We start from the raw sequence: 15,456 nt of genomic DNA, 5'->3' as shown, positions 1-15,456 counted from the left end.
TTTTGTGAATATGGTTATTTGTTACAAGGGACTGTTTGCAGATAAAATTATGGGATCAGGCAAGTGACTGAGTATGAGTCATTCAAAAAAGAAAGAAAATAGTGTCAATGAAATAGCTTTTTAAAAAAGACGGAAGAGAGCCAAAGGAAAATTAGAAACCAACCCAGTCAAGAAGGGAAGTTTTCTTGTTATTGCGTTTAGTTTAGTATGCATTTAAAAAAACAAACTACTGATAGTTCAGTTTTATATACAGCCCTCTTTTTCTTAATTTCATAATAAAAAAAGAACATTGAACAAGAAAGAGAGGGAAAAAACCCTCAACATACCCTGTTTCTAGTTTCAGCTTTGGCATTTATGGCTTTGGGCAAGCCCAAGTTTCTTCATCTGTATATCATGGGGACAGTCATTCTCCTTTGTGACCCATCATGATATTGTGAGGTTCAGATGAGATAATGTACTTGAACTTACTTTGTAAACTATTAAGTGAAAAGATGAATGTTAGTGAAGTTGTTTTCTGGAATTTATCACCTTTAACATTCCTTGCTTTTTTCCCTTTTGCCCTCAGGTTAGACATCCAGTTCTTCCATTTTCTGTTATTAAGAAGGGGGTTACCTTACTTTTGGTGGAATTGGGTAGTAGTAGGTGGTTTAAAATTTCCTCTTACTGGCTACTGTTGCATTATGGGCAAGAATCAGAGGTGGCGTTCAGGGTGAAAGTAAAAATCATGGGGTGGCACTTGCTCCTTGTTACTCAGCAGGGGCCTGATAGTATGTAGTTAGTGATTAAGGGTGCTTGCTCAGCTGCTGACATACCCAATATGTAAGTCTTTGACAGCTGGGAAGCATTTTTAAGCCTGAAAAGATTGATTTATTGTGATAACTGATAAATATTTATTTAAAAAAATTTTTTTTAAATTTAAAAATAATTTTAAAAATTAAAGAAAAATTATTTAAAATATATATTTGATATATTTAGGCTGTTAAGATTTCATCTGTGTTCATTTTTTTTTTTTGTTAAGAAGTTTTCCCCAAATTTTTAGCAACTGGTTATTTGGAATGGTGTTAATTGGGTGTTTCTATAACATTCTAATCTTAGGCTTGGCTAAGAAGGAAACTGGACATAATTCGAAATTCATGTTTTACAGCACATCTAAATGGCTGATGTGTTTGTTGCATGTATGTATTATTATAATGTATATAGTATTGTTTGTGCTATATACTAAAGCCTTGTAAATGATAGTTTAGAAGATTACCAGAGAATCTGTGAGTATCACTCCCTCCCATTAGTGTCCTTGCTCCAGTTCAGAAAAAAGGGTTTTGGGTAGTAGGATCCCTCTTCCCCTTTTTGATACCCCTCTATCTATACATTATAATCCACACTGAATTTCTGCTCTTTCCTATATTTCCCTATAGAGCACATGACTTCAGGATATGCTTCAGATTCCTTCCTTCTAATCCTCTAATTTTAAGTAAGATATAGGTTTATCAGCTACATTTAGGCCTCCTCCCTATCTGAAATTCATATGTTTTAATTTTAGGAAAATTAGTCTTGAAAAATTCCCAAATGACCATATTATATGTATACAATTCAATTAGTTTAGGAAAAGTCATTTCTAGTATAACTTTAGCATTAACACACTAAATTTTAACTCAGAAAAATCTAGGTAAAGCTGATTGGTTGGTTTGCTTGTAGTGGTAGTGAAGACTTTGTTTACTATTAACTGTATAGCTATGTGTTCAATTTATACACCATTGTATATTTAGATAATTAGACCTTGAGTCAAGAAGATTCAAATCCTGTGTCAGACACTTCCTACCTGTGTGGCCTAGAGCCACTTATTTAACTCGCTTAATCTCAATTTCCTTGTTTTTTAAAATGAGGGAGTTGGACTCAGTGACTTGTAAGGTCTAAATCTGTGATCGTATGATTCTATGAAATATCATATCTAAATCTAGATAATCCTATCTAAATTTAGGTAATTTAAGTAACATCTCATAGAATGAATAAATGAAGAAAAGTTGTTTATACTTAACTGTGCGCTAAGTACTATGCTAAGTATTGGGAATACAAATATAAAAGTGAGGCTGTTCTTTCCCTTTAGGGAGATTGCATTCTAATGAGAGTGACAAAACAGAAATAGTGACTAAGGAAGAAAGTTATGGTTTGGGAAATTACGAAGTGAGTAACCAGAGGGTGAATAAACCTTGGGGAAATCCATTAACATACCCTTTCCAGAGGCTTTTTTCATGTTAATTCAATTCCAGTTCTCATAGTTAGAGGTTGTTGTTTATGCTACCTTCTGGAAGAGGACCATGACATCTCAGAGGTGATGCCATGACATGCAAGTGAATTGAATTTAAGTGAGGGAGAGCTGTGCAAAGCCGCCAGCCTCACTTTCTTCTCTGGACCTTCTCAGGACAACAGGAGATGACCTTAGATGCAGTGGGAGACCTTGGCCTAAAGAGTTGAACTTCCCATTACTCCTAGTAATCAGCTTTCCATTGGTCCAGTTAAGTGCCGAAGAATGCTGTTTATTGGTTGTGTATTCTGAGAGGACCAAAAAAATATATAGACCAAATCTGTACTCTAGGAAGAGAGTGCTACTAACCACAAAAGGCAATCTTAGTAAATTTATTTTCCTTTCAGTTTGGCTACTCACATTATTTGACTTCCATTCTGGTAAGGGAAATTCTCCCTGGGCTTTCTAGGAGCCAGATCCAGAAATTTCCTGACACTTTTCTCACTCCTATTTTCACATTCCCTACCATACCACTTAGGGTTTTAAAATTCTTCCAGAAACAGGAAAAACATCTCCAAGTTCTTCTGGTTGTGTAATAGATGTGATTCTAATGAGAATTTCCCAGCTGAGGCAAACAGAAATGAGGAACTAGTGAGACAAGGAAGGTGGCAAGGGCACCAAAATGCATTACATACTATGGAAGTAACGGGCATAGAAACATCCCCAAAGACTGTTTCTGTAGAACAGATCCTTTAGAAAACAATTTTTTTTTCCCTGCTGGGAGGAGGAAGATTATGTGATAAAGCAATAATGGGTATATACTATTGGAATAACTCTAAATAGATCATAGTAAGAAGTAAAAGGTGGAAAACACAGAAAGTGTCTGGAATTAAGATGAAAATGCCTGGTCTCAGGAAGTGCAGAGCCAAGTGGTCTAGCTCCTCTCAAGCATGGCCTCTGGTGATCTGGTTTGAATGGTGGAACAGCAAGAGTAGGAATGGGCAGGGCAGAAAGTGGCTGGGACAAAGATGAGGATGCATGGTCCCAGAGTGTATATTAATCTTGAAGATCAAGTATGTAGGTACAAACCAGAATCTGTCCCAAGGATGCAGTTTGATTCATAATAATGTCATGAAGTGAAAGTTAGATCTTGGGCTGCCCTGGGAGTTTTTTACTTCAGAGTTATCCTTGGAAGCCTCAGACTGTACCAGACCTTTCAGCCCATTCCCTTTGTGGATTTAACACTGATTGAATTATAATCCAAATTGTACTTCTGCTTTGACATGGTCACAACATACTGAAATCGAAATCTGAATAATTTAAAATATGTTAACATGTGCATATATGTGTATATGTGCATATATGTATATATACATATGCATAGATATGATTTATTTTTCAGTGTGAATATTGCTGGCTTCGTTGAATATACTCAATCAATGATAGACCATCTTATCAGCATGAAGATAAACCACTGGGATGGGTAAGTGTCTCTCTGAATATGCATTTGATTGTGTGTTCTCATCCTTAAAAAAAGTCTTGTTTTTGTTTCTTCTTTTCAAATATAATGACTAAATTTTATTTAGAGGTTTTAAATAGGATTATCCATGTTTCTTCAACTGAAGTACCTGACCATTTTATTTTCCCAAACATACATCTTTGCTATAGGTACCCAGAATATCGATTTTGATCTCTTATGAAAGACTAAAGACCTCTTAAATGCCTATTGTGTTAGTGGATTATCCTCTTCTTCTAAAAAAAAATTACCTCTGGGGAGTCCTTAATATAGTGTCTCCAAGGTCATAAATTTATAAATGGATTTGTGTAGACATAATAGTAGAAAGTTAGATTCAATTTAATGTCAAAGTAACTTTAAGTGTATTTCCATGGCTTCTCTATGACAGTATATATATACTGTATATTCACACACACACACACACACACAGTATAACCACCCTGACTCAGAGCTATGATGACAGCAATAGTTCGCCCAAGGTGTCTCATAACAAGATAAGCAGGTTTTAATAGCAATTTTCATAATTATAGTAGAAGTCCTAAGGTATCTCAGCATTTCATTGGTAGTTAAATATAATACTTCAAAGGAAAACCCTAGGTATATAATCCAGAACATAAACAGATTATTAGTGTTGCCAGACATTGAAACTGAGTATAAGAAGATTGAATTAATTTCCTGTAGAAAGTTTTGTCACTGCTACCATTTCTAAATTGGAAATAAAGAGAGGTGTACCTTTAAGCCCATGAAGAAATAAGCCTCCTCATCACATTGCGTGACTATTCTGTCTCCCAGGCAGGTGTCAGTGCTTTTCCTTGTAGAACATTCTTTTTGATGTCAGGAGTAGTTGTGTCCTAGCTTTTGAAATGGTCACTTCTTTTTCAAATACCTATTAAGCTGAGCTGATGATGTAATAAAGAGGTAAAAATATGTAAACAGTGGAATATGCATTACAGCATGAAATCTAGATTTTTGCATTCCTGAAGCTGAAAATTTTTGCATCGGGATTAAATCTGTGTTACATATCATATCATCTTTTCCCTGTACTGCCTCCTAGTAGAACACTTGCTAGGTTTTCTTCTTTGTTCTTACATTTCAGAGGTTGTGTATATTTGTAATAGTGCAAGTTTAGCTGCCAACATGAAACTAAAACATCTATTCATGTGAGGATAAGCCTATAGGATTGGTCCTGGAAGTATTTAAACTGTTCTAATGACATTAGATAATAGGCTGAGTCACAGGATTACAAAATTTTGGAATTACAAAGGACTTCAGCAACCATCTGGCACAGAGGTGGGGAACCTGTGGCCTGGAGGCCACATGTGACCCTCTGCGTCCTCAAGTGCAGCCCTTTGACTGCTTTTATTAAGGGGGATTTGTTCTGTGAAATTTGGATTCAGTCATAGGGCTGCACCCAAGGACCTGGAAGAACACATGTGGCCTTGAGGCCACAGGTTTCCCATTCCTGGATTTTATGTTTGTTCTGACTAAATAAATATCTTTTAAATTAAATATCTTTTGTAAAAGCTAATCAGTGTTAAGTGGTTGGGGGGCTAGGCATTAGCCCTCTGACTATGGAGGGGAGTGTCAACCCAACCAGTGGAAGCTCAAGCCAAAATTGCCTGTGAAGAGTGGATTCAGTTGAAGGGCTGCACTTGACGACCTAGAGGGCCATGTTTCCCACTCTGATCTAGCCCAACTCATATACAAAAGGAACCCCCACTTTAATATATTCAAGTGGTCATCCTGCCACTGCTTAACTGCATCCAAGGAGAGGGAACTCAGGTAGCCCATTCAATCCTCTTTTGAACAGCTCTGATTATTAGGAAGTTTTTCCTGATAGCAAGCCCTAATTTGCTCATTGTTTCTGATTCTGCCTCTGGGCCCAAATAAAACAAGGCTTAATATCTGTTCTATATGATAGACCTTCAAACACTTGAGGACAATTGTCATGCCTTCCTTAACTAGTTTTCTTTACAGTAAACATGCCAGTCTCTTCAACCAATCCTTATATGCCTTCATGGATTCAAGGCCCTTCACAATGCCTTCCTCTGGACATTTTCCAACTTAATCAATGTCTTTCTTAAACTGTGGTCCCTAGAACTGAATAAAATATTCCAGATGACATTTGATGAGGGCAGAGTACAATGTGACTAATCTCCATTCAAGACATGAGCTTGTTGTCCACTAAAACCCTTGGATCTTTTTCAGAACAATTTGTTTTCTAGCCATGCTTCCTTCATCTGTTACTTGTTTATTTTTGTGCCCAAGTGCAAGATTTTTTTATATTTGTCTCTATTTAATTTTATCTTATAATAATCTTAAAATAATAATAATATAATAATGGCTCAATACTGTAAAATATTAAGATTCTTTTAGATCCTCACTTTGTCACTTAGTATGTTAGGTATTCTCAGCTTTGGGCCAGCAAAGATTTGATTGGCATACCATCTCTGCTTGTAGACAGATTACTGATAGAAATGTTAAATAGCACAAGGTCAAGCAAAGATACCTGGTATATTCTACTTAATACCTCCTGTCATACTGATAACTCTTAGAGACTGGAGGTTTGTACTGAATTCATCAGTTTATATTATATATCTCACCCTCATCTCTTCATTTTCTCCACAAAATAGTATAGCTTTATCAAAAACTTTGCTAAAATCTAGGTAAACTATATCCATCAAATTTCTTTTAACTAACTAGTTTCGTGATCTTGTCACAAAAAGAAAAGAGATTTGGCTTGACCAGTTCTATGTTGTTTCTTTGTAACTACTACTTCCCTGTCTTTTTTCCACTCTCTTTTAAATCCTTAAAAAAATTCTGAATTTTACGAGCAGCCCACAAAAGAACATTTCTATATGTAAAGCAGAGTAGAAGAAGAGTATTATTTGTGAAATCATGAGTATCTCTTGTGGCTTACTTTTTATAAAAGTAAAATAACAACGATGATAATTATAGTAATAACTAGCATTTGTGTAGCATTTTAAGGTTTTCAAAGTGCTTTTAAAACATCTCATCTTATCCTTACAACAACCCTAGGGAATAGCCGTTAGTATTTTTCTTATTTTACAGATAAGGAAGCTGGGGCAGAGAGATATTAAATGATTTGCCCAGAGTCACACAGCTACTTCAGTGTCTGAGGCAGAATCTGAATGCAGGTCTTCCTAACTCCAAGTCTACATCACCCACCTGCCTATGTTTTAAAAATTCAGTGTGTTACTTTCAAAGTTTTCTTGCTTCTTTATATTTCCTTCTTAACTTTCTTCTTTTATCTTCTGTGAATTTTAAAATGCTTCAGTTACCCTCCCTTCCTTTTGGGGTGGAGGCAACACTATTGCTAGCCCCCTTTCAAATCTCTTCTCTCCCTTTCAAATCTCTAGCTCTCTCTTTGAAATCTTTTCTTGCCCTCAGTAAAAAAAAAAAAAACAACACAAAAATAAAATATTTGAAGCTAGTTTGTATAGTCAAAATAAATCCACTCAATGACTATGTCTAAAATTGTATATCTCATTTGTACCCATGAGCCATACCAATAGGTTTACTTTCAGTAGTTAGCCATTTGACACAATGAGGTCAAAACTGAGGCATGTACTGAAATCCATAGTATGAATAATAGTAACAATTATAGCCATAGTAACAAAAAATTTCCTTTATAAGTTTGGGGTTTCCAGAAATAAATATCACATTAGCAGGAAGAGAGGACACACACATAGTAGAGAGGCATAAACAGGGAATACACGTGAATGAGGGAACTCTAGTCTCCAGTGTGCAGAGCCCCAGTGCCTTTTTCATACTGTTCTGGGCACAGCAGCTCTTTGGGAAAGGTCATTCCACTGGATTCCCTTAGTGGAAATCTGTTTCTTTCTGTAGTTAAACAGTCTGTTGCAAGACAACCTTGCCAAAGGGCAAGGGAAAAGAAATCCCCTCTTCCCTTTGCTCCATTATCCAAGAGGTACAGGAGCAAAGATGAAAGACAAATCCTCAAAAACTATCTTTTCTCAATAGTTAAGTATTCTCTCAACTGCCAGAGGCCATGGCGGTATTGGTTCACTCTAGAACTGGCTAGCTTTTTTTTTAAAAAAATTAAAATATTTGCTGAAGGGATGTGACTAGGTCCTCTCAGCCACTCATTTGACATTTCATATATGTGGTCAATTGCTTTCACCCAGTGGTCAAGGACCTACTGTCCTCTAAAGTCAATTAAGAAACTCTTTTCCAAAAGGAGAAAAGAAGTATGAACACATCTTTATACTGGCCAAAGTCTGAAAGTGGCATACCTTTTTGCAATTTGCAAATATGTCACTTATTTTGAGCCATTCAATATTTAGTCCCCTTTATAAATCATAAAAGGAATATTCTAAGTTTTTCACTTTCTGTAAGATTTGAGTAGTTCACTCAGTGTTGTCATTCAATGTCTGAAAAAAATGAAAGTTTGAAATGGGCTGTAGCCCTTACCCTTGCATATAGTTCCTGTAATTAACTTGGGATAACACCAAAATGTCTGTGGAAGTACAAGCTAGTATTCTTTGTATTTCTGCATATTAATTTGCTAGCATAGTAATATTCAGTTTATTCAAGATAATCATGCATATATAAAATTGAAATATAAATATCATGCAGTACATAACAGTATACATGAAAGAATTGTATACAGTACCTAAATGTATTAGGCAAGTATAGAATGTAACATATGTATAACTTTACTTATTAGTCTGTACAACATTGAAATATATAACAGTGATATACATCAACATATATTACATTCTAGTGTATATGTCTATACTGTTTTCACCTTTATCGTACATAGTTTTCATATGACATGGTGAAATATGTATCTTTCATTTAGTTTCATCTGGCTTCAAAGATAACTGCCCATCTATATGTAGTAGCTCTTGTCATTTTTATAATATTAGCTTGGCTTAACCGGGAGCAACTGATGTTTTTCCAGTTATTTAGATCTTGTTTTGTAATTGTGTTCATTTAGTTCCTGAGTTTGTTTGGGCAGGTAGACTCCCAAATATTTTATAACATCTGCAGTAACTTTATTATTTTTTCCCATTGTGTCTTTTTTTAATCTTTATTTATTTATTTTTAGTTTTCAACATTCATGTCCACAAAATTTTGAGTTACAAATTTTCTCCCCATCTCTCCCCTCCCCCATACCCCATAACGCCTTGCATTCTGATTATCCCTTCCCTCAATATGCCCTCCCTTCTATCACACCCCTCCCTTCCCTTATCCCCATCTTCTCTGTTTTCTTGTAGGGTAAGATAGATTTCTATACCCCATTACCCATATTTCTTATTTCCCAGTTGTATGCAAAAACAATTCTCAACATTCGTTCCTAAAACTTTGAGTTCCAACTTCTCTCCCTTCCTCCCTTCCCACCCATCCCCGCTGTGAAGGCAAGCAATTCAGTATAGGCTATATATGTGTAGTTTTGCAAAAGACTTCCATAATAGTTATTTTGTGTAAGACTAACTATATTTCCCTCCATTCTATCCTGGCCCCCATTTATTCTGTTCTCTCTTTTGCCCTTGTCCCTCCCCAAAAGTGTTTATTTCTAATTTCTCCCTCCTCCCATTTGCCCTCCCTTCTATCATCCCTCCCACCCCACTTGTTTCCTTCTCCCCTACTTCCTTGTAGTGTAAGATAGATTTTCATACCAAATTGAGTGAGCATGTTATTCCTTCTTTAAGCCAAATGTGAAGAGAGTAAGTTTCACTATTTCCCTCTCCTCTCCTTTTTCTACTCCATTAAAGAAACTTTTTCTTGCCTCTTTTATGAGAGATAATTTACCCCATTGCATTTCTCCCTTTCTCCTCCCAATATATTCCTCTCACCCCTTAATTTTATTTTTTTAGTTATCATCACTTCTTATTCAACTCACTCTGTCCTGTGTGTGTGTGTGTGTGTGTGTATGTGTGTTTGTGTGTATGTATAATCCCTCCAGCTACCCAAATATTGAGGAAGAAAAAGTCTTAAGAGTTACAAATATTATCTTTCCATGTAGGAATGTAAACAGTTCAACTTTAGAAAGTCCCTTATCATTTCTCTTTCCTGTTTACCTTTTCATGCTTCTCTTAATTCTTGTGCTTGAAAGTCAAATTTTCTATTCCGTTTTGGTCTTTTGATCAAGAATGCTTGAAAGTCCTGTATTTCATTGAATGACCATTTTTTCTCCTGAAGATTATACTCAGTTTTGCTGAGTAGGTGATTCTTGGTTTTAATCCTAGTTCCTTTGACTTCTGGAATATCATATTTCAAACTCTCTGATCCCTTAATGTAGAAACTGCTAGATCTTGTGTTATCCTGATTGTATTTCCACAATACTCAAATTGTTTCTTTCTAGCTGCTTGCAATATTTTCTCCTTGACCTGGAAACTCTGGAATTTGGCTACAATATTCCTGGGAGTTTCTCTTTTTGGTTCTCTTTCAGGAAGTGATAGATGGATTTTTTCAATATTTATTTTGCCCTCTGGTTCTAGAATATCAGGGCAGTTTTCCTTGATAATTTCATGAAAGATGATATCTAGGCTCTCTTTTTCATCATGACTTTCAAGTAGTCCCATAATTTTTAAATTGTTTCTCCTGGATCTATTTTCCAGGTCTGTTGTTTTTTCCAATGAGGTATTTCACATTATCTTCTATTTTTTCATTCTTTTGGTTTGGTTTTGTAATTTCTTCGTTTCTCGTAAAGTCATTAGTTTCCATCTGCTCTGTTCTAATTTTTAAAGAACTATTTTCTCCTGTTGGAACCTCCTGTTCCATTTGGCTAATTCTGCTTTTTAAGGTATTCTTCTCCTCATTGGCTTTTTGGACCTCTTTTGCCAGTTGAGTTTAGCCTATTTTTAAAGGTGTTATTTTCTTCAACATTTTTTGGGGAGGTCTCCTTTAGCAAGCTGTTGACTTGGCTTTTCATGATTTTCTTGCAACACTCTCATTTTTCTTCCCAATTTTTCCTCCACTTCTCTTACTTGATTTTCAAAATCATTTTTGAGCTCTTCCATGGCCTGAGACCATTGCATATTTGGAGGTTTTGGATGCAGAAGCCTTGACTTCCTCTGATGTTATGCATTGTTCTTCCTCATCTGAAAGAATGAAAGAAAATACCTTCAAGAAAGTAACCTTCTATAGTCTTATTTTTTTTCTCCTTTTTTGGGCATTTTCCCAGTCAGTTACTTGACTTTTGAGTCCTTTGTCAAGAGGAGGGTATACTCTAGGAACCTGTAAGTTCTCAGTTCCTCCAAAGTGGCACAATCATGGGAGAAGAGTTTACTCCTCTCTTGGCCTGTGCTCTGGTCTGGGAACAACCAAAAACTTTTCTGCCCAGGATCTGTGAGTAGAATTCCCTCTCTACAACTGTCTCCAGCTCCACCACACCAGCGCTCCTCACCCCTGGACAGCTGCTGAGGACTGAGACCCAGATAGATCTTCTCAATTTCCCCAGGGTCTTTAGCCCAAGGGCTCCAAAAAATGGATACTGCTGCCACTGCCTAAAGCTGGGGCTGGGGCAGGACCCTGCTCCCTTCTCACCCAGGTAAAAGATCTTTCTCACTGACCTTTGAAGCTGTCTTTGGTGTTTGTGGTTTGAGAAATCTGGAATTATAGCTGCTGCCCGGGATTCCGTTTCTTGAAGCCTGCCGTGGTCCTGTCCATGATCCCCCGTGTGGCCAAGACTGAGCTGCACTCCACTTTGAGACCCATGTGACAGACCTTTCCTGTCAGCCTTCCAGGCTGCCTTGGACTGGAAATCTCTTTCACTCTGTCATTTTGTGACTTCTGCTGCTCTAGAATTTACTCAATTTCAATTTTTAACAAATTCTTTCCTTCAGTTATTTCTTGTACCTCCTTTGCCATCTGGCCAACTTTTTAAGGAGTTGTTTTCTTCTCTGTGCTTTTTTACCATTTTGTCAATCATATTTTTAAAGGAATTGTTCGATTTTTTTTTCTACCTCCGTTATTTGACTTTAAGATCCTTGTTGAGCTCTTCTAAGAAGGCTTTTTGGACTTGAGACCAGTTTATATTCCCCTTTGAGGCTTTGGATGTGGATATATTGACCATGTTGTCCTCTCCTGAATTTGTGTTTTGATCTTTCCTGTCCCAAGATATTTCTCTATGGTCATTGTTTTTCTTTGATTCTTCTTGCTCATGCTGTTTACTTTTTTCCTGGCTTTTAAGTTTAATCTCTGATTCTGGGACCCAGAGGGCACTGCCCAGACATCTTGTGCTGGGGATCTAGGGACCTTGTTACTGGTTCTCTGTGCTGGGGCCTCAGTTGCTGGCATCTGGATCTTTGTCTGATAGTTTACCTGAGGCTGAGCTGGAGCTGGTGGTGGTGGTTGCTGTGTGCCTGGTGTTTGCACTTGCCTGCTCCTTCACCCTGGGATTCAGGATCTTCACTGGTCCATTGAGATTGGTTTTGCTGTTGACTTGCTGGGATACCTCCTGTCCTGTACTGGTCCCCTTCAGCCACAGAAATAAGGACCTTTACCATTAATCCCCCTAGCCTTCCAAGCTAAAAGACTGCTGTACTCTGACTTTTTGCTGGCTCTGCTATCCCAGATTTTTCCAGGGGCAATATTCTCTGGGTTTTTCAAATTCTAGAAGGGAAGGTAAGAGCACCTTACTGCTTATTCCCCCTTCTTGACTCCTGGGCTTTTGCTCCTCTTTTTGAGATTGCTTTTCTTTTTAGCTAGTGATCTCTTATGACTATTTTCTTACTTCTGAATGATAGTAGTAGTAGAGAGAAACCATTTCTTGTAATCTCCCTCACTGTTTGTAAAGTAAAGAGTAAGTATGTCCTCAAAACTTGATTCTGTTTAGAATAAACTGGCTTTCTTCTAGACTGTCGTATCTCTCTGTCTCAACTCACTTTACAGTTGTTGGCTTATATTGGCCTAAGGGGTAAAGTTGATTTTCTCAGGCAGTCAATAGATAATTCCTTCCGTGTTTTCAGTTGACTTCTTCCAGTGGCCAAGGCCCTATAATGTATTCAGATTAATTAAGGAGCCTCTTAATACTCTAATAGGAAAAGGAAGGTTGGAAAGGGGCATTCCCTTTCCAATTTGTGAATGAACCATTCAAAATTTCATTTCATTTCCAAGTCAGAATGAGGCACTCTAAATTTTATACCGTTTATTTGTAGTCTATGAATCAACTACTCTGGTGGTTTCAGGGCTCGAGAAGTGCAAAATTTGAAATAATCTTTGCTCCCTTAGACAAAGAATTTGAAGAGAAATAAAAAACATTTCCCCCTCATTATATACCGGTATGCATGCCTATGTATATGTTGATGAGGGATGGGCAAAAGTTTTGTGATTCTAAGTCAGTATTTTTATTTAATAAAACACTGCCCCTTGCTGTCATTTTGCCATTTTAGCTTACTTTTGTTCTAATCTTAGTAGTCTTAATTAACTAAACAATTAATGATTCTCATACCTCTAGACTTCTCTATATTCCTATCTTTTCTATGCTCTCCATACTTTTATTTATTAAATAAATCTAAAATTGTCAAAATAAGGGGGAAAAGTATAAAAATAATTTCCCCCTATTTTTTTCAGAGTTATCCGAGGGCTGTCAACTAAGGCTTTACATAATCTTACTCCACAAGCACCAGAATATATTACCACCATTGGTAAGTATCAGTCACTGTTTTATATACCTGTCACTACCTTAAAATCAACCCCCATTCTTCCTATAAAACTGATAAATAGTAATTGTAATCACATTTATGTGTTTTGGAGGCATAATTAACTCTTCAGAAATCAAGGTTTTCTCTTTGATCTGGTAAGTATATAAGGGAAAGTATATCTGCTTAATGTGGAAAATCAACTCTAATTTTTTATTGAAAATTAAAAAAACTGAAAAGCTGAAAAAAAAAACCATATCAGACATTTAACCCTTTTAGGCCAGTAGGTTCTTGCTCAATAAATGTAAAAGCACTGATTAAGTGCAAACTTATGTACCTGGCACTGGGGATACAAATTAAAAACCAAGAGAAGAGTTCAGTACCAGGGAAGATGGCAAGACCCAGGGCTTCTCTTATACAACGACAGATCAGATCATTTCCTCAGAATCTGGAAAGCATAGTGGTAGGGAAGGTGGCAAGTCCTAGTGTTCTTTAGGGTATAGCAGCAACTCCCTGCTTGTCAGTGTTGTTAGTGACCATGACTTTTTTGCTTCTGAGGTAGTGGAGGAGCCTGGGTTCATAATTTTTGGGAAGGGAAATTCATGTTTAGGTAAAGTGTAGTCCCTCAGCTATTTTCTGCAGGGGTTGGGATGGGGGTCCAAGGAAAAGTCAGCACCACCTAGCTGCCCCCGAGATAATATTTGTAAAGCATTCAGCAATGTCTAGCATATAGTCCACAAATATGTATATGTGTGTGTATGTATGTATGTCTGTGTATGTATATATGTCTGTATATATGTACATGTGTATATATACACATTGACATACACACACACACATACATATGTGTATATATATATATATATATATATATATATGTATACATAAATGTTGGTTACCTGCTTATTAAAAAAATAACAAAACTAAGGAATTCCATGGCTCAGTGGATAAAATGTTGGGCCTGGAGTCAGGAAGACTCCTCTTCCTTAGTTCAAATCTGTTCTTAGATACTTACTAGCTATATGAGCCTGAGCAAGTTGCCTAATCCTGTTTTCCTCAGTTTCCTCATATATAAAATGAGCTGAAGAAAGACATGACAAACTACTCCATTATCTTGGCCAAATATTGTTACAAAGAGATGGACATAACTGATAAATATCTCAACAAACAGAATTCAGGTCATCTCACCAACAAGATGGGAGGCTAGACACTTTGCTTCTTTATGACTTCTCAGACTTCTCCAAAATGGGAATTATGTGTCAGAAATAATGTAGTATCACCTGTCTCCATGATCAAAGATACTACTGACCAAGAGGTAAAAATACAATGAACAAAAGACAAGGCTAATCCCTAACCCTTAATGTGCTAATTCAGCACCCCTTTAGTCACTGGCCACCACATTCTGGCAGGGCTATACAAACTGGTTTACAGCAGAACTCAATTCTATCAAGTCTCCTACCCCTCCCCTTTTTCTTGCATCCTTGGAAACCAAAAGGAAGAAGTTTACTCTAGTTGGTACTGCAGCATGGCAGTATTCTGTGCTGTAACAATAATCAGTGAGAGAACTGAGTTAAAAAGGAAACTGGGACAGGATTTCAGCATATGTGATATTCTAGGTAGCTTATGGGAAAGACAGCTGGCATCCTTGGGGACCAAAGCTGGTGAAACGTGAACTGCACAGTATGGGAGGAAGCTAAAATGATTTTGAGTCCAGCCTCTGTGGTAACCACCATTTCAGGGGAATGAATCATAAACTGAGTAACTGGTTAACATAAGGGAAAAAAATCCTGAAATGAAGCCAAGATCCAGGATGAAGAAAACTTTGTTGAAGGTCTTGATCACAAGTTAATAAACCAGCAGAGAAGATAATAATAATAGATCAGCTGTAGACATCCATGAATAAATATTGTAAGACAAAGGAAAATAAATGTATGCCTGATGAGGCAGAAGAATCCATTGATTCCTCGGAAAGCATAGAATCATAGCAGAGTGTTCACAACTTGTTTAAAAGAGAAATAAGAATAGTGAAAGTGAAATTTGCAGCCTCTATTGAATTGGCAGAACAGAAA

General features: G+C 36.8%; 1 protein-coding gene across 1 annotated transcript in view; it reads left to right on the top strand.

The window, feature by feature from the left end:
- TBCD (tubulin folding cofactor D) overlaps nucleotides 1-15,456 on the top strand; it is a 414,951-nt gene that overhangs the window by 250,951 nt on the left and 148,544 nt on the right. Inside the window, exons 19-20 of the mRNA XM_072640887.1 lie at nucleotides 3,642-3,722; nucleotides 13,320-13,393. Coding sequence (XP_072496988.1) covers nucleotides 3,642-3,722; nucleotides 13,320-13,393 — 155 coding nt within the window. The remainder of the gene's footprint in view (nucleotides 1-3,641; nucleotides 3,723-13,319; nucleotides 13,394-15,456) is intronic.

The sequence above is a fragment of the Notamacropus eugenii genome, chromosome 2 (assembly GCF_028372415.1).
Source record: "Notamacropus eugenii isolate mMacEug1 chromosome 2, mMacEug1.pri_v2, whole genome shotgun sequence".
Lineage (NCBI taxonomy): Eukaryota > Metazoa > Chordata > Mammalia > Diprotodontia > Macropodidae > Notamacropus > Notamacropus eugenii.
Note: the sequence above shows the minus strand (reverse complement) of the source record. Positions and strands in the feature narration are given on the sequence as shown.